The following is a 24,173-nucleotide window of genomic DNA, read 5'->3' as shown; positions in this document are numbered from 1 at the left end:
AGATCGTTGGCCTCGGCCTATTTAAAGATGGCCCACGATCTCAGTGAGTTAGGGCGCGTTAGGGTTATGAAAACTTTGGCATAATTTTTTTTTAATTTTGTATGAAAATTTTTATAATTTTATTTCATCATTATGCTTCAGCATTGTATTTATCAGATCAAACTGTACTTACTGTACGATGACCTACGGAACCCCCTGGTCGTATTATGATTTAACATATGTATAATTTTAATTTGATAGCATTGTGTTTCTCGGAGGGATGGGGACTACGGGAGGGACTATCATTTTAATTCGGCAGCATTGTAATTTTCGGAGGGACCACGGGTAAAAAAAATACCCGTGGTACTTCCAGGGACTAGGTAATAAACCCCTAATACCTACTACAATCTACAATCTAAAATGCTAAAAAACTTTTGTGTCCCAGCTCCGACCTATGTTGGAGATGAAGTTGGTTGTTGGAGTTGAAGTTGGTATATCTACAGATACCTACACTCCTAGGAATTCATAGCCGGCGCCGCGCTGCTCGTATGTCAAACAGAGCTCGCGGTTCAAAGCAACGTATTTGTGTTCAACCTCGACGCTTATGGCAACTAGCCGTCTAATGAGTATGGCGAACCTCTCATTTCTCAACTTAAACGAGAAGATTATGGTCAACAGACCAACAGTCCAACTTGGTTTTAGGGTGCCATACCTCCAGAGAAAAAATGAAACCCATATAGGATTACTTCGTTTTTTGTCTGTCTGTCTGTTTGTCTATTATGATCAGTCAAGGGATCAATATTCTATATAATAATATTCTGTATAATATATCTATTTGATAGGTAGTTAGTTAGCAATGTCTTATATAGCTTGAGACAAGTAGGACCTACCTATCTTAAGAAAAAAACCGAAAACGGGTTTGTGTTTAAATTACAAAAAAATTAAGTTTTCTTTGTATGAAGGCACCTACGAAACTCTTCGTGTGCGATTTCAACTCGCACTTGATTTTGAGGAGGGAGAATGCTTGCGAAGTTATCAAAAATATTTAGGGGCCACTTAAGTTATGAATGACAAGTTCATATTTTATTTATAGACACTCGTAGGTACCATCGTTGTATAGTCATCATCACTATAGGGTCTCCTCTCAGAATAAGAAGGCCATAGTCTGCCTTGCTGGCCAAGTGCAGATAGGCAGACCTTTGAGAACATTATGGAAAACGCTCAGGCATGCAGGTTTCCTCACGATGATTTCATTCACCGCTAAAGCAAGTGATACATAACTTCAAAAAGTTAAATGTGCGTTCCTGGGATGGAACCCTGGACATCTCGAAAAGGACTATCTTATTAGGCCATCGACGCTTTAATAGGTGTAAACCTATAATTACATCGATGCCTATAATACATAGATTGCAATGTTTCAAAAGATAGTCCTATTGAAAAATTGATTTAGTTTCGCTGGCATTAACCAATCATCTCAATGAAAAGAATTGATAGGTACCGGACCATTCATATAAATTGAGAAACAGAAAAAGTACATTAAGAAACCATTTTCTTTGGGTCCATTACAGTTTCAAAACAAGGATCGCTGTAAGTGAATGCTATCGTAAAAACTTCTATCGAGGTCTTAAAGTTCATTAGAGTGGCCAGTGATTCCCCGATAAAGGGGCTCGCCGTAAGCCGCTTTGCTACGTTTCCAGCTATTTGCAAGTCAATGCTCTTTACACAATGGGAAAATGATGGAAAATGATATTGCTCTGGAATAATATTTTCTAAGGACTTTGTCTCTAGTTTCATAGTAATTCATCGTTGACATAATAATAATTAGATGTATAAATAAATGATAATTTATTCATGAGAATGCAGGTACCAATTTAATGGTGTTTGAATATATTTTGATCTTTCCACTAAATTAATTAGCGCTCGTTCCCACTAGTTCAACTGATTAGCTCAACCGTTGATCTAGCGAGAATTTTTTTCCCACTAGTTCAACTCTTAAAAGGATTTAGATACAGTTGAACTACTGGGAATAAATAATTGAACTAAGGTACCTACTTGGTAGTGTGGTGAATTCACGAAAGCTGATTAAATTAAATCAAAATTTAATACTTGCATACTTGCCCCTCAGAAAATTATTTAATTTGGTAACGAAGTCTATGTACGTAGAAACTAGAAACTTATTTACTTAGGTAGTACCTACGTTTGTAGACTTCATCTCCTCGTAAATCTCGTAGAGCATTGATTAATTATTTATTAAAATATACCTAGGTTTAACATTCATAGCAAGTACCTACCTAGACAGGATTATTAGGTACTTAGGTAATAAATAAAAGGAAAAAGTACTGCAAAACTTCTTTATTCGTTTTACTTATGTCATATTTGCCAGAGTCGTCGTTATCGGTTCGATTTTTTTAAAGTATTTTTTCATTTCTCTTTTCGTCACAAAAAATTATCGCATAATAGAACGCTTTCCCACAAGATATATTGATCGGTCAAACTTATACTACTAAGTTTAAAAGAGTAAAAAATGTACACGGCTTTCGATTAATATAGGTAATGTAAAAACGTTCTAGTTTAAAATAATTTTGCTTTGTATACAATAGTCTAAGTATAAAAATATATCAGCGTCCAATGGCATGCATATTTCGTTACATTAGTCGAAGTTTACAAAGTATTTAACGATTTAAAACGAAACAATCTTTGTTTGAATATTATTATACAATAAAAAGTTACTCTTGTTAACATTAACTCATTGGTCCGTAAACGATTTAAGGCTCTACCACATAGATTCATGATTCCGGAAAACTTTCCTCCATAAATAACATTGGGTTCAAACCGTATTAACTCGTACGTTTCGATTTCAATGTCTTGAAGATAAGAAGTTATTAAACTCTTTGTTTGAAGGTATATTGAAAGAAGGTATATAAAGTAGGTAACAGCGGTGCTTTGTTCTTATAAATAACGAGCAAATGAACAAGCGGGTCACCTGATGTTAAATGATTACCGCCGCCTATGAACACCAGTATCTTAGGAACTATCAATGCCTTGAAGGAGGAAGCTGGTCGCATAGTTTTCAGATACTTTGCTGAAACAACTGGCATAGCTAGCGTGTTTAAAGAGAAATGAAATTGTTTATTAAGTTGGTTATTTCAACCTGGAGCTAGATCTTCTGAGACAGATATTCCAATACTTCAATACTAAAATAAAAAAATTCATAGCGAGAGGTAGAAGCGTACCAGGCATCCAGGAATTATGCAAAGGTGTGGTAGAGTCTTTAATCTATGTGATCGCTATAGTCAGTTCGCCGTATGGTCGCTTCACGCCTCGGCTGCCGGGTTCTGCGTCTGTGCGGTGGCGCCGCTGGTGGTGGATACGCTGTCAGGGTCTGGCTCCCGGACGCCCATCCAGGGTAACCGCTTTTGCAGTTCCGCCCTGGGACAAAAATTTACATGAATCTTACAGTAACAACCTATTTTTTGGGTTCCGTACCTCAAAAGGAAAAACGGAACCCTTATAGGATTACTTTGTTGTCTGTTTATAGTTATGTCGGACTGTCTGTCCGTCTGTCGTGTCTGTCAAGAAAACCTATAGGGTACTTCCCGTTTACCCAGAATCATGAAATTTGGCAGTAAAGTAAAGCAGTAAATCTGAAACCGTGAATTTGTGGTTACATCACATAAAAAGTGATTAAAATGTGTTTCAATTTTCAAAGTAAGATAACTATATCAAGTGGGGTATCATATGAAAGGGTTTTACCTGTACATTCTAAAACAGATTTTTATTTATTTTTAGGCATAATAGTTTTTGATTTATCGTGTAAAATGTCGGAAAAAAATACCCGAGTACGGAACCCTCGGTGCGCGAGTCTGATTCGCACTTAGCCGGTTTTTTTGAAGTGAAGCTTCTATATTGTGGCGTTGCCGTTCAGTCACCGGAGAATAAACCAAGAAAAACTTTCTCAGATGAATCAAAATTATGAAAAATTCATTTTTAAAATTGATAGCACTAAAAAGATCATCGTCATTAAATAAGAGTAGTTAATCTGGTTCCGGATTTTAAAAGCTGGATTAATAAAAAAAGCTTCGAATATCGTAGGAAAAAAATCTATTTAGGAGAAAAATAACATTAAAGTGAGAAAAGCTTTTTGGCTCGCGGGAAATTAGGTTATTTAAGTACTAAGTACCTACAGAAACAATTAAGAATTTGGGCATTGCGTCTAAAGGGGTTACGTGTTTAGAGATAAGACTGAAGTAATTTAGCTGAAACTAGTAAAGGGTTACCAAATTGCCAATCTTGGGAAGATTAAATGTAAACAAACTAAAAGACGATGTCCTTGGGCCAGGTAGGTATATCTCAAGCCTTTAGCAACAATATAATATTATGCTTTACTAGCAGATGCCCGCGATTTCATCTGCTCACGTTTTTAACTACCTATACCTATGCAAAAAATCATGTCGAAACGTTGCGACGCCATTGAAGGACAAACCAACAGACAAACACACTTTCGCATATACTTACAATTTATGCAAAATGCATTACCTCAAGTTGTAGGCCTAATTGTTGTGTCTGTCAGTTCTGTTATTTGTATTGGTAAGTAGATTAAGAGGGGTCTCTCCGTCACTCGCTCCATACAAACGTAGTCCGTCTCTCATTGGAATACAACCAATCATACTCAATGAAATTTTGTAGAAACGTTCCGGGAACTAATATCTATGCCTGTGGTTTTCCAGATTTTCCCTAAAATATTCGATTTCAAAGATTACGCGGTCTTAAAAACTCACTTTATGACCTTGTAATTTTAAAACTACATATTTTTAGAAAAAATCTAAAACACCACAGGCACAGATATTAGTTTCTAGAATATGTCTGCAAAATTTCATGGACTTTGGTTGCTTAATATTCAAATGAAATTGGGGCTACGATTGTATGGAGCAAGTGACGGAGAGAGCCCTGTTAAGGAGCTGTCTCAATCTGATGGGTCTTTCTGGTACTTACCGATATCTAGGGTGGTTGATGGCATACACCCATGGGTCTATGCAGGATACAACTTTCGCACACACCGCTGGTATCATCGTCGCAACCGGTGTTAGCAGGCTCCTAAAATAAAAATAAACAAATTCAATATCATGATCAACCCATCGCAGGCCCACGGGTCTCCTCTCGAAGGGTGTATACCATAGTCCGCCATGCTGGTCCAGTGTGGATTGGCAGATTTCACACACCTTTCAGAACATTATGGAGAACTCTCAGGTAACCACAGGTTTCCCCACGATGATAGATACTTAGATGATGATAGATGAAATCTTTATTGCACACAAATGTGTGCAAAGGCGGCCTTATTGCTTGGAGCAATCTCTACCAGGCAACCTTTGCTGAAAGGAGAAGCTAGTGTTGGATAGTACTAAGTCGCAGAGAATTATATATTCTAAATTATATATGATGATGATGTTTTAATTCACCGTTAAAGCAAGTGATATTTTAACTTCGAAAAGTTAGATGTGCATTATACCCCCGGGTATCGAACTCCCGACATCCCGAATAGGAGTTGGACTTCTAGGCTACTATAGGTAGGTATTTAAGTTATGATGAGAATCAGAACATAATTTTCCCAGAATTTCACACAGTTTTGCGTTTTGTAATTTTTTTATTTTTGACCGAATTCTTTTCAGATAGGTACCCGGAAAAGTGCAGTTATAAATAAAATAAAGGTAAGTAAGGCTTATCGATAACACTAACGGAAATACCGGCTTTCTTTATTTCCATATTCTTTTCAGGAACTTTTTCGGAACTCACGTGATCCGGTCTGATTTACATTTTTTTCTCATTAACCTTAGCACCTAGCTACTTTAAAGAAAGGATTAACATAGCTTGTAGGTACCTAAATACAAAAAATTTACGGAGTTCTTGTTGCGGCGGATATCTATAGTATGCATTAATTGAAACTGATAATAGAGGTATATGGCAAATTAATTACGGCTACTAATTAAGTTTGGAACGACTTCTAGATCGTTAGATCAACGACCTTAAGGTAAGAAAGAGGCGGGGGAGTGAGTAGATGAGGACTCTTGGTTGCAAACAGGCTGACGATAAAGTATGGCCTTCCCAGCAATATTCTCTGAAGCCCTCGATGAAATGGACGGCCTGCTTGAATTTTAGGCTGAGCTTGGCTCGGGGAACGCCTAAACCTAGAAAACCTCTGGCAAAGACACAGTAAGTGTACGTTATCTGGTAATGTTACCTGTCTCCAAAAGCCCCTATCATTGCGACGAATGCGTACGGCGTCCACGAGCAGACGAATAGGAAGAAGATAGTAAAGGCCACTTTAGCGATCCTGATCTCCACACTCTTGCCAGCGTCTTCCTTGCCCGCGGCTAGGGATTTCACGTTCATTTTCTTAGCTTGCTCCTTTAGCATTTTCTCGTGGAGACGGACCTGCAATCGAAGACATTTTGAGGTGAAACTTCTTAAAAAACGTTTAGGATTGCGGCCCTAAGGCCTCATTCATACGAGAGCTTTGTTAACGTCCGTTAAAAAAGCGTTCAAGTAGAACAAATGCATTCCCAAGTAACTGTTCACACGACAACGCTTTAAGTAGCCTATGTGCTAATCCAGAGTATAATCTATCTCCATTCTAAATTTCAACCCAATCCGTTCAGTAGTTTTTGCGTGAAGGAGTAACAAACATACACACACACACACACACACACACATACAAACTTTCGCCTTTATAATATTAGTGTGATGGTGTCAGATAGAATAACACAAAGGCGAAAGAAATTAAACTGCCATAAAAATGATTTCCATCCTTAACAATCGGATTCGGGAAGGTTTTGCATAGAAATTAATTTATTTCCGACATCAAAAGGAATCGGGCCGCGGTTACGATGGAAGCGATTCTAATCGTTTTAAGGACGACTTACGACAACTGGGTAGGTATTTGAATTTTTCTTAAACAAATGCAAAGTCTGATATATTTTCGATACGCTGGATGCGGCCGAATCTTGTTAACGCCAACAAGATTCGGCCGCATCCAGCGTATCGAAAATATATCAGACTTTGCATTTGTTTAAGAAAAATTCAAATACCTACCCAGTTGTCGTAAGTCGTCCTTAAAACGATTAGAATCGCTTCCATCGTAACCGCGGCCCGATTCCTTTTGATGTCGGAAATAAATTAATTTCTATGCAAAACCTTCCCGAATCCGATTGTCAAGGATGGAAATCATTTTTATGGCAGTTTAATTTCTTTCGCCTTTGTGTTATTCTATCTGACACCATCACACTAATATTATAAAGGCGAAAGTTTGTATGTGTGTGTGTGTGTGTGTGTGTGTATGTTTGTTACTCCTTCACGCAAAAACTACTGAACGGATAGGGTTGAAATTTAGAATGGAGATAGATTATACTCTGGATTAGCACATAGGCTACTTTTTATCCCGGAAAATCAAGAGTTCCCACGGGATTTTTAAAAAACTACATCCACGCGAACGAAGTCGCGGGCATCAGCTAGTAATTAATATAAATAATACAAGTGTAAATTAAAAATTTTCAACACCCCCGACAAATCATTTTCTCATCATTATATCATCATCATCAATTTATTAAACTATTTCAAATGCCTACGAAAACTTTTAGCCATTTAAAATTCTTGCGTCTCCTGTATAGAATAGCATATTTTCAAACCGCACTTTAAATTTTCCTATTCCGCGAACGAGATCAAGTCCAGGAATGAAATACATCTCGAAGCAAATCGGACTGGGAAATATTTGAACGGAAACTGGCATCGGTCGATCGACGCAAGCAATATTGGAGTCACTTAACTGACCTAGTGCCCACGATTCTTTGTACTTACACTCCCGTATTTATGCACGTCTCCTTACCACTAATAAAGGGAGCTTTTTTTAAAGTTCTTGTAATTATACAGGGTGTAATTACAGCGCTAGTAAAGACTTAACCTTATTAGTATACTATTCTGTTTTTTCTGTTTTCTTCTTTCTGTGTTATAATCCTTTACATGTGTTTTTGTGTGCAATAAAGTGTTCTATCTATCTATCTAAACAAAATCCAATGCCAATAACGTTAATAGGTAAATAAAATGCCTTATTTTGTAGTTTTAGTGATTTAGTATTTTTCAAACCCGCAATGTATAACGTGCCAAATAATGGAATTCCCATGGGATAGGGAATAAAGAGCATTTATATTTATAATATGCAGTTTACAATAACAATAATTGCTGTTCTTTTAAAAGTAGAGAGATAGAATTTTCGTCAACTGATGAAAATTAACAAGGGTTTGCAAGGCGCCGTCTGAGAAGAAGCCTATTTAACAAACTCCGGTATAGGTAATGTAGGTATTCTTGTTTGATTTCTCGCAATGTTATTTAGAACTAGTAAGAGTAGGAGAGTAAAATATTTTACTGTAACAAATTGACGGGCACTTAGGGATTAGGAGTTTTTCACTGAATTCTGCATCCGTTTCAGAATTCAGGCTCTCGAATAGAATAGAACGCAAACAAATAAGCACGGATAAACCCTCCGCGAGCTGGGAGGCAGCGCGTTTTGCTCTTTTTAACATTCTTTATCCGTCCAGTTTGTTTCTATACAGTTTTTTAACAGGGCTCTCTCCGTCACTTACTCCATACAACCGTAATCCCAATTTCGTTTGAATATTAAGCAACCTAAGTCCATGAAATTTTGCGGACATATTCTAGAAACTAATATCTGTGCCTGTGGTGTTTTAGATTTTTCTAAAAATATGTAGTTTTAAAATTACAGGGGTTCAAAGATTTGTATGTGAATTTTGAAGACCGCGTAACTTTGAAACCGAATATTTTAACAGAAATCTGGAAAACCACAGGCATAGATATTAGTTCCCGGAATGTTTCTACAAAATTCCATTGAGTATGATTGGTTAGTATTCCATTGAGAGACGAACTACGTTTGTATGGAGCAAGTGACGGAGAGACCCCTCTTAATCGCATTGGACACGTAGTACACTTTGGAGAATTCGAGCAAAATTTGTCCTATTGAAACGGTAAACGTTAAGTACCTCTAACCATTTGAATTTTTGGTTAAAGTTTTAGAACATCACGTTATGGTGATTTGGCTGGAGTTACAGTGTCTTCATCTAACATTAATATTTATAAAAAAATAAAATAAAATAAAAATAATTTTATTTCGTCATTTTAATTCAGCATTGTATTTATCAGATCAAAGTAGCATGGGTGCATGTCGTCATTATATACTAATTACCAAGCACCCTGTATTATGTCATGGTGCCGACGTATACGGTTTCTCTGACGGCTGACCTTCAGTAATGGAGAAAGACACGAAGAAGAAGTAGGGAATTTCATGAGTAGTTTGTAAGTTACGAGAGAATGCCAACAAACATGCCAACAAACCTCTGCGTATCGCTAATTGGGATAAAATAAACGTTACCAAGATCGTTAACTTTCCACTTTTTTATACTCACCTACTTATTTGATCAGCTCAGCTCTCGGGTTTGTTACTAACTACCTACTAACTACAAAGAGATGAAAGAGGAGTTAAGCAACTCGTTAAATCGTTTATCAGGTCGGAGTTCTTCGAGTGGATGATACCTACTTAATTGAATAAAGCGGGATCGAGTCTAATTATGTACTCGACCGACGACCGCAGACGAGTTCGGTTGAGTTTGTAACTTTACTTTTATTACAAAACTTACGGTATTAATCATACTATTCTTACTACTTAAGATTTATGTAAATGCGAAAGTATGTCTGTCTGTCTGTCTGTTACCTGTTCACAGCCCTCCGCTAAACCGCTTTTGACGTTTGGTACAAAGATAACTTGCATCCCAAAAATGGACAAATGCTATTTTTTATCTCAGAAAATTAGGAGCTACGATGCCACAGACAGATACACAGATACACATGTCAAACTTATAACACTCCTCTTTTTGGGTCGGGGGTTAAAAATGAATACCATCAATTACAGTTTAGAAGGATTACGATTTAGAATTATCGCATTATGAAAGTTCCGTAAAACGGGGGCTGAAATATACAAGCCTTGAGTCGACAGATCATTATCGTTTACGCCTGTAAAGCCTTAAAGCTTAGTTTAACTTTGATTAAGTGACTTGTTTCATAAAGATTAAGAATTGGCTAAAATATTAATCACCTCAGAATGTTACGAAAATAGATTTGCTGATAAAACAAAATTCATTTTATTAAAATCCGGTGGGAACTTTTTGATTTTCCATGATAAAATGTAAGGATGGAACATAAAAGCTAATTAATTACATGAAAACTAGTGACCCGCCCCGGTTTCACATGGTCGCAATTTACTAATGAAGACAGTGAGAAGTGCTAATTAAGATTTCTAGACAAAAATGTAGTTCCCAACTTTTCCGGTGGGCTTACTAAAAATGTTCTTTCATGCTCCTTGCCCTGACAATACTAAAATTATGAGCACAACATCTTACAGATGCGACAATTGATTTTTGGGTAGATTTTTTTTTTCTCTTTTTAACCCCCGACCCAAAAAGAGGGGTGTTATAAGTTTGACGTGTGTATCTGTGAATCCGTGTATCTGTCTGTGGCATCGTAGCTCCTAAACTAATGAACCGATTATGATTTAGTTTTTTTTGTTTGAAAGGTGGCTTGATCGAGAGTGTTCTTAGCTATAATCCAAGAAAATCGCTTCAGCCGTTTGAAAGTTATCAGCTCTTTTCTAGTTACTGTAACCTTCACTTGTCGGGGGTGTTATAACTTTTTAATTTACACTTGTGTATTATGCTTCAATGTATTGACTTTTACAGCGACCGAAGAAGAGGATACTTTTGAAATAAGTCTGATTAAATTTAGCCAATATAAAATTCACTGTAAGAAAAAATACTAAATAACGGACTCCTATTTCTCTGGGATCCTAATTTATTAGGCGTTAGGGAGGCCGCGTGAAATAAAACCCTACCTATATTTATACAGGGATGATATAAATCAATTTGAAATTTTAATTAGAAATTTACTTACATGTCTCAAAATTATTATAATACTTAGTAGGTACGAGTACCTATGTGATTTATAACATTACTTGAAAATTGTATTTTTGAGACATAAACGATCTTTGTACGTACAAGTACAAAGGGTTGATATCCAGAGTAAAATTTTCTGGAAGGTTGAGAATTACCTCTTCCCGTTCTCAGTAGTGGATCGGCGATGAGTTAAGATGATTGATTGATGATGGGCCTTTTTTAAATACTAATAAGATTATTATGTATCGATTGCAAACGACCAGTTTTATTTTTATAGATAAGTAATAGTACATTACAATCTAGGCCTGAAATAAAGCAATTACTGGCCAAGTAAAATTGGAAGGCCGAGGCAAAGCCGAGGACTTCTGAAATTATTTTGAAAGGACGAGGCGCCAGCCGAGTCCTTTTAAACTAAACGAGGTTGGTAATTTGTTTTTTTGTCGAGACTTGTATAGTACTTTTCTCTCATTTGCGAGGAAACAATAAAAATTAATTGAAAAAACAAGGTTTTAATGCATACAAAAATGTGTTTTTAACCCCCGACCAAAAAAGAGGGGTGTTATAAGTTTGACGTGTGTATCTGTGTATGTGTGTATCTGTCTGTGGCATCGTAGCTCCTAAACTAATGAACCGATTTTAATTTAGTTTTTTTTTGTTTGAAAGGTGGCTTGATCGAGAGTGTTCTTATTCATAATTCAAGAAAATCGGTTCAGCCGTTTGAAAGTTATCAGCTCCTTTCTAGCTATTACTGTAACCTTCACTTGTCGGGGGTGTTATACATTTTTAATTTACACTTGTGTATATTGTGTATAGTATAGTAAAATGAATACAAAAAAAATTAATAAAATGTAATAATGAAAGTATAAATTAAATATTAGAAAAGAAAAATATAAGTAATTAAAAATATATCATGTATAAAAATCAGATAATAAAAAAAACTGTTTAAAAAAGGTGAGTTCTTGTAAAAAAACGAAACAAAAATAGTAATGTGTCAGAATATTAATTTAGAACCGTGTACCTAAAAAACCTAATTTATGAAACCGTCCAGCAATTTCTATTATAGTCCGCTTGAAAACTACTGGCGTGCGTCCAGTAACGACCTGATTACAGTCCTCTGTAATGAAATCCTTTCTTCAGTAAAGTAACAGTTTCCGAGCAAGTGGGAGTAAAATAACTTTCTACTTTGTTGAAGGTACTGAGAACGAAATTTTTCCCTATTCAGTTGATGGAGAAAAGATCTAAGGGTTCAACAGCAAAATCTTTTAAGACCGGAATATCAATCAGAATATTTACACACTTACCTATACAAACATTTCGCATTTGAGTACCGTGCCTTTTTGAGCGCCTGGATTAGAAAAACCGGCCAAGTGCGAGTCAGACTCGCGCACTGAGGGTTCCGTACTCGGGTATTTTTTCCAACATTTTGCACGATAAATCAAAAACTATTATACATAAAAATAAATAAAAATCTGTTTTAGGATGTACAGGTAAAGCCCTTTCATAATAAGATACCCCACTTGGTATAGTTATCTTATTTTGAAAATTGAAACATATTTTAATTTTTTTTTAAATGCTGTAACCACAAATTCACGATTTTTATATTTATTCCTGTACTTGTGCTATAAGACCTACCTACCTTACCTACCAAATTTCATGATTCTAGGTCAACGGGAAGTACTCTATAGGTTTCTTGACAGACAGACAGACAGACAGACAACAAAGTGATCCTTTAAGAGTTCCGTTTTTCCTTTTGAGGTACGGAACCCTAAAAACTGGTCAAGTGCAAGTCGGACTCGCACACAAGGGTTCATCGTACATTAAGGGTACATCGTATATTATTTTATGGGGCCATTGTTACAGTGGCAAAATATCAACTCTGTGCATATTATGGTTCTCGAGATAAAGCCCGCTGACAAATAGATGGATAGACGGATGGACGGATAGCAGAGGCTTAGTAGCCTAGATAGGATAGATAGGATCCCGTTGGCACTCTTCGGGAACGGAACCCTAAAAATATTGATTCGGGAAAAGTGCTCTACCAAACACCGATCTGAATGGTTGCCTTTTATTGGATTGGAGTTATTCATATATCACCATGTAAAAATAAGTAACGTATTGAAACTTTTAAAAATCTTTCTAGTACATCCATACTGATACCTATTAATGCGAAAGTGTGTCCATCCATCCCATCCGTTTAACTGATTTTTAACAAATTCGGTACAGAGATAGTTTGCATCCCGGGGACGGACATAGGCAACTGGCTGTCCCGGAAAATCAAAGAGTTCCCACCGGATTTACAAAAGAATCCAGAACATAAGAAACAAGTACACTTGCGCACATAGGTATAACATTAGTAGGAGTATCTTCTTCTTTGTTATCCTTATTTATCCATTGTTGGTCATAGGCCTGCATGCCATTCTTCCCGGTGCTGGACGAGCCTCCTGCAAGTTTTTTCTGCAAACTTGGTAATGTCGTCCGACCAACGAGAAGGTTGTCCTTCAACGTTTTCCTTCTGGTAGGCACCTGGTCTCTATTCCAGTAGCAAACATTCCAGTGGCCCTACAGTTTGTATGCTACTAGCTAATGCCCGCGACTTCGTCCACGTGGATTTAAGTTTTCCAAAATCCCGTGGGAACTCTTTGATTTTCCGGGATAAAAAGTAGCCTATGTGTTAATCCAGAATAATATTTACCTCCATTCCAAATTTCAGCCCAATCCGTCCAGTAAATTTTGCGTGAAGGAGTAACAAACATATACACACACATACACACAAACTTTCACCTTTATAATATTAGTGTAACTACTTATTCCTTCTAGAATTAGTGAACGTGCAATACTTACAGCACTGAAGAGTCTAGAGTAGAAGAAGCATATTGAAACCATCGGAATGACGTAACTCCAGATGAATATGCACATGACGAATAGCCTGGTGTCGGTGTCGTCCGTGAAGTAGTCGAAGGAGCATGTTGTTAGGAAGCCCTCTGTAAAGAATAATAGATTTATAATCACACAATATTATAAGGGCGAAAGTTTGTATGTGTGTGTGTGTGTGTGTGTGTGTGTGTGTGTGTGTGTGTGTGTGTGTGTGTGTGTGTGTGTGTGTGTGTGTGTGTGTGTGTGTGTGTGTGTATGTTTGTTACTCCTTCACGCAAAAACTACTGGATGGATTTGGCTGAAATTTGGAATGGAGATAGATAATATCCAGGATTAGCACATAGGCTAGTTTGTATCCCGGAAAATCAAAGAGTTCCCACGGGATTTCAAACCTAAATCCACGCGGACGTAGTCGCGGGCATCATCTAGTAACTAAATAATAATATAAAAACCCCGTCGAAACGCTTTGACTGTCCAGGATAAAAATTCGCCTATGACAATTTTCGGGACACAAGCGACCTCTGTACCAAACATATGAATCGGTTAAATGGTGGGCCTTCAAGAACACCGTGGGATCTCTTCGATTTTCCGAGATAAAAAGTAGCCTATGTCCACTCGGGATGTAAGCTAACTCTGTAGGTGCCAAACATCAAAATCGATTAAACTGTTGGACCGTGAAAAGCTAAAGAATTTCTTTGCCGAAGTATTTCCATTAAAAAAAACTTGCCCATAATATTACTTATTAGTCGTGTAATTTAAACGTATTCAACTGCGCGTGAAATGGGTACCTATTTCTTTTTAAGACAGCCGCCATAATGTTCTTACTTCTTTCAACGGATGAGTATAATTTCTTGCACAATTGGCGTTCCTAATAAGCCGTTAATCTTGGTTTACATACGCTTGGCCACGTAATTCTTTAATGCTCTTTGTCTTTTCAATGGCAATTTATGTTCTCTTAACATGTATCTTTTCTTAATTAGGCAAACAGGCTTTACCTCGGTTCCGACGAGTTAGTATGCTGACAATCTACTACCCTGGTTTAAATTTTCACTTAGGTATATATGGCGCTAATTGTTCATACCAGGTTATTTAATTATTATCAATAGTCCTATACGAAATGAATGATATTGTGATATTAGATACATTACAGAATATCAGACACAAATAAAAACGAAATACGAAACGAATCAAAAGAGAAATTGTTTGAGATCATTGCAAATGTAAGACTAAGATATATTGATTCATCTTCAAAATTTAGAGCGTTACGAACGGAATATTTTGTGATAAGCAAAATACGAGCAAAATAAACAGGGAGAGGGAGATATAATTTAAGTTTAGACAGACTTCTATGCATTGAGCAGGTAAGTAATAAAATAAATAATAATGTCCTCTCGACCGAACACCATTGGAAAGTAAAAGTCACATCAAAGATTACAAAAATCAACGATTACAAAATTTTCTGGCGTTATACTTATCAAAGAATTTTCTACCTATACCAGAACGATAGCAAAAACTCAGCGTTTTTATTATACTTCCTAAACAAAATCCAATAACCTTAATAAATATATTGCCTTATTTTATAGTTTTAGCGATTTAGTATTTTTCAAATCCGCAATGTATATCGTGTATTTGAGTCAATGCCCCACCTACAACGCGGTATTGAACCCGAGTGGCCTACTTACGCAACGTTCGTTGACCTCTAGCGTCAATCAGGTGTTTTGCTTGCAATATATTGTAAACTTGTAAAAAATACAGGATTTTCATTCGTTTTTTCGGTTTTTTTTTGTGGTAGGTACCTTATCAGTAATCATCAGTATTATCACCTATCTTCGTTTTTGCTAGCGTTCTGGTTATATTCTGAATGTGTTGAGTTCTAAAGCCACTGAGAGCTGTTACCTGGCACAAATTTGCCCCAGACCCTGAAGGCAGGCATGAAAGTGAATGGCAGAGCCCACAGCCAAGTGAACAGGATGAGCAGCGATGCTTGCACTCGTGACAGTCGTCCGTCCAGTGGACTTGATATTGTCCTGGAGACAAAGGTTAAAGCAACTGTAGTTTAAATCTGAATCTGTCTCTATAGTCTTTATTCCTCATTACTTAGGGTCGTGACTCCTTTCCATTTACTCCTATAATGGTAAGAGTTCTCTTGGGATAATAATACGGTGGGTTTTCCTTCATCGTTAAAGCACGATATATTTACTAATTGCCAATAAAAACTTACTTATATCTATCATAGGCAATGATGACGTTTGAGATAGCGCCTCCAATGCCCGACAGTGAGCCCAGCACGCCGTATATATCACACCCCAGCTGGTATCCCACCACCCTTTGATGGAAGGAGTTGATCACAAGATACGGCATTTCCAGCATCATTGTAAGGTCGAATAGTGCTAGGTTGATTACGAACATGTTGCTTGCACTGCGTAGTGACTTTGATCTGAAAAAAGAGAATGGGGTTTTAACGGGTTTACTACAGGAAGTTATTCTATATTTTTTTTTTCTTCTCTGGTCTGGCTTTACACTGATTAGCCAATGTCAAGTGTGTAGTTATTTACAAGTTAGGAAAACTATATATGTATAAGTATGGACTTCGTCTGTGCTGGCGCCCGCCGACATACACGCGGCGCCCCTTTAGAGCGCTTCTCAGTCAGTTCCTCGGTCAGTTCCACCACCAATAAACACCAGCGGGACACAAAAACCGGCCACTTCTAACAAAAAAACACTCCAAAAAGTCACAACACGCGCGCCAACAAACGCCACCACAGACAAAGTCAGGTTATTCTATTGATTGTGTTTTTAAGTTCCGTAGCCAAATTAAGCCAACGGGACCTTATAACTAAGCCTCCGCTGCTGTCTATCCGTCTGTCTGTATGTCTGTCAGTGGGCAGTATCTCATGAAGAGTAACAGGTAGAGAAGTAAAATTTTTACAGAGTGTGTATTTCTAGTGCCCCGCGCACCACCCTGCTTGCCATCTTGACCTGTCGCGCACTATACTTAGGTAAAGTAAGTATGTAATATATTTTTTATTTTTGTACAATAGGCGGCCTTATCGCTAAAATGGCGATCTCTTCCAGGCAACCTTAGGGTATGTGGTCGGAATCACATCTAATTGGTCGGCACTCTCTCCCTGTTGGCTGAAATGCATCATCAACATCAACCAATGATCACCCACTACTACCAGGTCTCCTCTCAAAATGAGAAGACTTTGTCCACACATAGGGTTACGAGTAAAATTCAAAATCTTACATATAAAGCATCGAAGTGAAGGCATTTTCGTAAAAACTTCTAATGAAATAACTTTACGGGGAGTTTCAAATTTTATAAGTAGGTAAGTAGTACGTATACCGTAAAAAGTTAAATTATTTCCTGGATAAAATTCTAACGAGGTTCTTTAAGCTGCAAAGTAATATTCAATATTGTAAAAATGAATAGAGAGAATTGAGCTGTTTTCAATCTAGGTTCTAGACGAACAATATTACAGAACACAAACAATAATTCTTTGTGGAGCCTTTGTAATGAGCTACGGAATGTATATGCAAAATTTTTAGTTTCTTTAGCGATATTTCAAAATTACTTAAATCGGAAAAAAAATCTTGGATCTAAAAACAAAAGGTTTAGCTGATTAAAACAAAGTAAACCTATTTTTGCTTGTTAAATATACATACATAATTACTTGTACTTAATAATTAACTGTACTTACAATTAATTATACTTTTCAAAACAAAAGCATAATATCGTATTTCAATATAATCATTACCAGTCGTTTTCATTACCATCATCTCAATCCATTGCTGGCCCACTACTGAGCCCGGTCACTTCTCAGAATGAGAAGGGTTACTTTAGGCTGAAGTCTATCACGCTGACCAAGTGCAGATTAGCTTAATTCAAACACCTTTCAGTACATTGGAGAGCTTTCAAGAATTCAGGTTTCTTTCAGGATATTTAATTGCTTAAAATACACGTAATTCCAAAAAGGTAAAGGTGCGGTAATGAACCCCGGTTTGTACAATGTAAAAAGCTACATATTTTACAGAAATCTATAAAATAACAGTTTCTAGAATGTGTCCACAAAATTTAATTGGGTTTGATTGGTTAGTAATCAAATGAGAGACAAACACGCAAACAAACTTCATACAAAAGTAGATGACTACGATTGTATGGAGTGCGCAACGAATAAACTCCTCTTAATAAAAAGTAGTTATAGGAAAAGACAAGTAAGTTGCGCGAACAATGTAGCCTGTAGGTATTGGACTGGAGTGAACAATTCCAATAAAGGCAAACTTTCCCAGCAAATCCAGTTAATCCGCATATTATCCACTGCTTCAAAGTTTGCCAAAGGTAAGTAGGTTGCATGGAACTAGAAATACTAGTCAGTGACAGTTAAAATTTTTTCAAGCTCACCTTTTAGTTCTGATGATATACCTAATAATGAATTATATATGCTACTGTATTGAGGTAGGTACAGATCAAACCACATATATTTCAATTTTCAAATAAAAATGTAATTTTGCCTGTTTTATAAAAAGAAAAATCAGGATTGGCGAGCGTAGATATAATTTAGAAGATCTTTATTAAAGTTATAGAAAAATAAATAGGCGCCGGGATAACCAAACCGTTAGGTATAACTGAATGTGTGGACACAACTTACGAATGATAAACGTATTTTCTTTCTTTTCAAACTTTTACCCACCCCTAAATGGCACAGATACCTAATAATATTATACAATACAGTAAAAGATAAATAGAATGGGAGTAAAAATGTGCCGACGAAGAACACTGAACATCAGAAACGTTTTCCAAACTTCGGGAGGCGGCGGCTCACAACTTTTCCTGTAACGCTCGCTTGGATTACACCGATGTACGAAACTCCATCAATACTCCCTACATCACTAAAATATGAATCGTTTGTGGGGGAACGGAAAACATTTATTTATAGGTATGAAAACGGGGTCGCGGGATTGTATGCATCATTTTTTTTAAAGTGAATAAATACAATACTTAATTCATATTTTGTTTGGTCCTGCTAAATCATAATAGTTATCACGTGAGAATACCTATGCTTAGATCGCTGTTTTCTTTTTAACCCCCGACCCAAAAAGAGGGGTGTTATAAGTTTGACGTGTGTATCTGTGTATCTGTCTGTGGCATCGTAGCGCCTAAACGAATGAACCGATTTTAATTTAGTTTTTTTTGTTTGAAAGGTGGCTTGATCGAGAGTGTTCTTAGCTATAATCTAAAAAAAATGGTTCAGCCGTTTAAGAGTTATCAGCTCTTTTCTAGTTTTCTTGTAGAAAAGAAGGTTAAATAACCGTTAGGTTCATAATACCTACTATGTCAATAGACAAATGTCAAGCTGTCAAGATGAACGTTGCCTAAATACATAATTATTTATTTGAAAATGATGTTTTGGAAAACTCAGATACTTTGGATCGTCGGGGGTGTTATAAATTTTTAATTTACACTTGTTAGTCAATAATTTTTAACCATAAATAAAATAGCCAATCTACTACACGGTGAAATTTTAGTGATTCATCTACATTTCGACCATTTATATTGGCCCTAGTCTCAAAATTAAAAAAATTTAATCGAGAAATTATTGTGGGGAACAATTAGAAGTAGAGTACAGCAAGGACGGACGTGGCGTGGGTACATATTCGAACAGCACGTCGATGTTCGATGTATGCAATAATATTGTCACGCCACATCATTTTCCACTTACGTAGGAAATGGAAAATCTTATTTGAACACAAAAAAAAACAGTATTCCTTCGTTTTTACTTTGGACAAAAAGCTAAACATAAATTCAACGCGTAGATCAACTGAGTAGAATTATTTTGAAGGTAGCTCTAACTTACGAGCTCTTCATAGAAGAAGACGTAACTGTGCATTTACATATTCGCCCTGCGGCTCGATTTACCACTCGACGTAATGTCATAGACTCATCGTGCACACTCCGCCGGACATTTTGCGAGACTAAATCAGAGATATTGCAGGTAGCTCACGTCCCGAATCGCCATTCTTGCTCTCTCGTGCCTAAGATGCACCTTTATGGGGTGTCCATGATCATTGACAGTCGTTATAGTAGCTCCATGATAACACTCTTGAAGAGTGCCGGCGACTGCTGAGTGCGTTTACAAACTTAATTAAATCACTGCCAAGTGATGCCAGTCAACGCCACTCGATCGCCGAATTGTTCCGCCTTATTAACTTGGGCCTAACTAAAGCCAAACTTGAGCGCTTACATTCAGTTACTGATTTATTTTGAATAAATTACGATGAAAGGAAGTGTCCTTTTGGACGAGCTGTATGCGACCCATCTCTATAAAGTTTTGGGAAACTTCTGGGAATCTTATACAAACGCTGTAACTTTAAGTCATTAACTAATTTCAAGTATCTAGAAGGTCCTTCCAGTAATATCTTTGCCACCAAGTCAGAATCAGAAGTGGGATTAGGTCCTTTTTAAATTGATTTCCCATCACAGCTACATCAAGAGAGACAACATCAAGACCGAGAGCCGCGGCAGAAATGGCTGAAACCGGTAAGCGGCGCAAGTATGCCTCTCTTATCGAGAGTTAGATTTTTGTTCCGTTTGCCGTAGCGAACCTGGGGCCATGGAGCCTTTTGTACAAGACATTTTACCGCGGTTATAGCCTCATCTGGTCACAGAAAAGCTAATTTCTTGCGCAACGGATCAGAGTGTCTGTCCAGTGTGAAAATGCAATAAGTATTTTGGCACCATTTCACTGTTTCATTGTTTTATTGTAACATTTTCAATAATAAAACAATAACTCAAAATTTAAAAAACCCTCGACACAAAAAACTCTATAAGAAAACTAGAAAAGAGCTGATAACTTTCAAACGGCTGAACCGATTTTCTTCGATTATAGCTCAGAACCCTCTAGATCAAGCCACTTTTCAAATAAATAAAAAATAAGTTAAAATCGGTTCATTCGTTTAGGAGCAACGATGCCACAGACAGATACACACGTCAAACTAATAACACCCCTCTTTTTGGGTCGAGGGTTAAAAAATAAAAAACGTGTATGTAAATATAAAACTTACGTGCTAAATATCCATATAACGATTCCATTTCCTGATAACGAAGCCAGAAACAGGCAGGAGTAGATAAATGCTAATCCGAAGTGCCAGTACTTGCTCACTGCTGGGAAGTCTCGCCAGTGGTCGTGGACCATGGCCTGGTGCTCTTCTGGAATGTTCCAGCCTAGCATGTGCTCTACCACTTCTTGTGAGACCCTTGGGAGCAAAATTAAACGAAAATATTTTTAATCTGGTTCTTATTATTGTTCTATAGTCTATGGATTACTGGTATACTGTCGATCAAAAGTGTTTTAAAAAAAAAAAATGTTAATTTTTGCAGCTTATTAGAATAAATAGTTATTTATTGAATATTATAGCCTTGTGGTAAATTCGTGTTGATATAATTTTATTTAATTGCAAAATTTTGACAGGATTTATTAAAAGTTATCTATGTTTTTTACACAACTGCCCAAAAACCTCCGACTTGACGATAAAAATGGAGAAACAACAACATTTTGACGGGCAAAATTAAAATAATTAGAGTTTTCGATATTCATATTTGAAATTTAAACTTTTATTAATATCTTAAGTATTAGGAAGTCTGATTTCAGAATTGTTTTTAATACAATAAATTGTTATTGTTATTACTTTGAATTATAAAGTTCCAAGAAAACTTGAATGCGTATTTTCAGATAGAAAGGGACTTAACAAGCAAGTCGTTTAAATTAACCAATTTACATTCGTTTCGCTGATGGCACTCACAGCGGGGCTCGGGGGCTCCAGTCGGAGGTTTTTCTTATTTTGTTTTGTGGATTTGTCAAATGAGATCCGCACTCTAAATTGCTTTTAAAATAAGTTATAGCAGAAATGTTTAATGAATGAAAGCTTTCAGGGTTGAAAAATTAAATAAAATATTAACTAGATAGAGTTTCATAGTTAAATTTTTTTTTGCTGTTTTTCAATAAAATTCCATCCCCTCGATTGTCCCCTTTAGTGAGTCAAAGGATATAAAAATACAACTGTACAACAATTTTTAAATAATTTTTGAATAATAATATAATTTACAAACTCTACCTATTGGAACTTAAAAAAACTTTCTTTTAATATTTTGAAAGCGAATTTTGGTGAAATATATTTAAATATGTGAAAAAATCACTAAAGTAAACAAAAAAGAAATTGGTCAAAAATAGTAAAAAAAAAACTTAAACATAAAATATGGTTGAAAGTTGTATCTATGAAATTATAACTCGAAATAGTTATCATTTAATAAAAAGGGGAAAAAACTTATAAAAGAGTGCCTACTGAAATAAATTAATAAGAGTTAGGCAATGACCTTCTAAAGAAGGTCATTGCCTAACTTCTAAAGAAGGTCATTGGAGTTAGGATTGAATCATATTATAAAACTTCTTTTTAATATTTTGAAAGCGAACTTTGGTGAAATAGAGAAATAAATATGTGAAAAAATCACTAAAAATAAGTCAAAAATAGTGAAAAAAACTTAAACAAAAATGTGTTTAAAAATTGAAAAGGTTTTGATTTAAAAAACCGGGAAAATTATAATATATCAGAGTATATCGAAATAAAATAAGAATTGGGCCTTAATTACTATTAAAAAAAAAACGAAAAAACTTACATTTTTAATGGCCAGGCCACTGGGCCGATGTCATCTGTGTAGTTGGTCGCCATTTTGTGCACGTTTCACAACAAAATGGTCGGAGAAAGCCGGACTTTCGGGAAATAGACTATTTTTGCATTTGAATAAAGAAAAAGAAAATCACTAGGTAATGATGATTAGTTGTGATGACGAAGTGAGTAGTCCGACGGAGCCAGTCGCTTCTCACTTGTGTCCGTCCCAGAGCGACGTACTCGTTTTATATCGTCCCGAAGTGCGTGCCGGTTAATTCCTTAATTTAATAAAATAGTAAAGCTTCTAGTTTATTTGGTCAAATGTATTACATGTTGAGTATTCTTAGTGGAGAGTAATTCCTTTTAATTTGATTGTTTCTTTCAATAGGATCCACGCCGCGATGTAACAAGGTACGTTGAAAACGTGTTTACCTGTTTGCGTATTTAATTTTATTAATTTGATTTACATTAATTACAAAATAAGAAAAAATGTGATTTTATCTGTCTTGATGATTTTTATATAATTAGTTCTATTACATTTTCATTGGTGCTTAGGGTATTTACCTAGTACTAGCTTATGTCCGTGAGTTCATCCGCGTGGACTACGCAAATTTCAACCCCTATTTTACCCCTTTAGGGGTTGAATTTTTAAAAATCCTTTCTTAGTGGATATTTAAGTCATAATAGCTATCTGCGTGGTGAATTTCAGGCCGATCTGTCCAGTACTTTGAGCTGTGAGTTGATAGATCAGTCAGTCAACTTTTCGCAACATTTAGATTTATTTTTCAATTTTCACAAGCAATTGGTTTAACTGCAATTTCTTATTTGCATTATCATCATCATCACTCAATCCACAAAGCTGTCCTGACTATATATAGGATTCCGTGTTTTGGGTCAAAGCTGGTACTGTACTTAACTGTACGTACAGCCCCTATAACCATATTTCTAAACTAAGCCCGAATAGTCAACAAAAGCATTACGATCGCGACGAGATTGCGGCCGGGACCCAGTTTGGGACGCGACAGCAAACCGCACGCCGAGCTCTGCGATGCGCTAAGAATGTGACCCTCATTCTGAGTAGTTTACTTACATATTACTAAATTTTCGCTGTGTTACAAACATCGTCTTATTCAATTGAATAAGTAATTAACATATACAAAAATGGAGCCAGATAATGTGATAAATTAGAGTACAATATTATATTTTACAAGATTTCGCGCATCAATTCAAAGCTGTACTGTATTTACAGTCCTTATAACCATATTTCTAAACTAAGCCGAATAGTCAACAAGAGCATTACGCTCGCGACGAGATTGCGGCCGGGACCCAGTTTGGGACGCGACAGCTCCGCGCGGCGAGCCCCGAGACGTGCCGAGAATATGGCCCTCATTCTGAGTAGTTTGTATTTGCTTACAAACTACAAAATTTTCACTACATTAAGTAAATACGGAGTAACCATTAGAATGTAACCATTATGTAATATTATGTAATATAATCATTATATAGAAGCAGGCGTTATTTTGCGGAAGTCCATGATATACAAGGAAACAAAAGCTTAATTTGCTACAATCCGCCAAACCAAAGAAATCTGTCTGGTGCAACATGCAGCATGCGACATGCACCGCCCGCCCTCCCACTGATAAACATGCA

General features: G+C 36.4%; 1 protein-coding gene across 1 annotated transcript; it reads right to left on the bottom strand.

Annotated features, from left to right (window-relative positions):
* Positions 1-2,316: 2,316 nt before the first annotated feature.
* LOC123868540 (opsin-3-like) lies at positions 2,317-22,756 on the bottom strand. The gene is made up of 8 exons (XM_045911098.1): positions 22,531-22,756; positions 20,922-21,113; positions 16,081-16,296; positions 15,756-15,886; positions 13,827-13,966; positions 6,215-6,408; positions 4,972-5,073; positions 2,317-3,408 (listed from the first exon to the last, which is right to left on the bottom strand). Exons 1-8 carry the CDS (start codon positions 22,581-22,583, stop codon positions 3,294-3,296), a joined length of 1,143 nt encoding a protein of 380 aa, XP_045767054.1. The 5' UTR covers positions 22,584-22,756; the 3' UTR covers positions 2,317-3,293.
* Between the last annotated feature and the right edge of the window lie 1,417 nt (positions 22,757-24,173).

This window comes from Maniola jurtina, chromosome 9 (assembly GCF_905333055.1).
Source record: "Maniola jurtina chromosome 9, ilManJurt1.1, whole genome shotgun sequence".
Classification (NCBI taxonomy): Eukaryota; Metazoa; Arthropoda; class Insecta; order Lepidoptera; family Nymphalidae; genus Maniola; species Maniola jurtina.
Note: the sequence above shows the minus strand (reverse complement) of the source record. Positions and strands in the feature narration are given on the sequence as shown.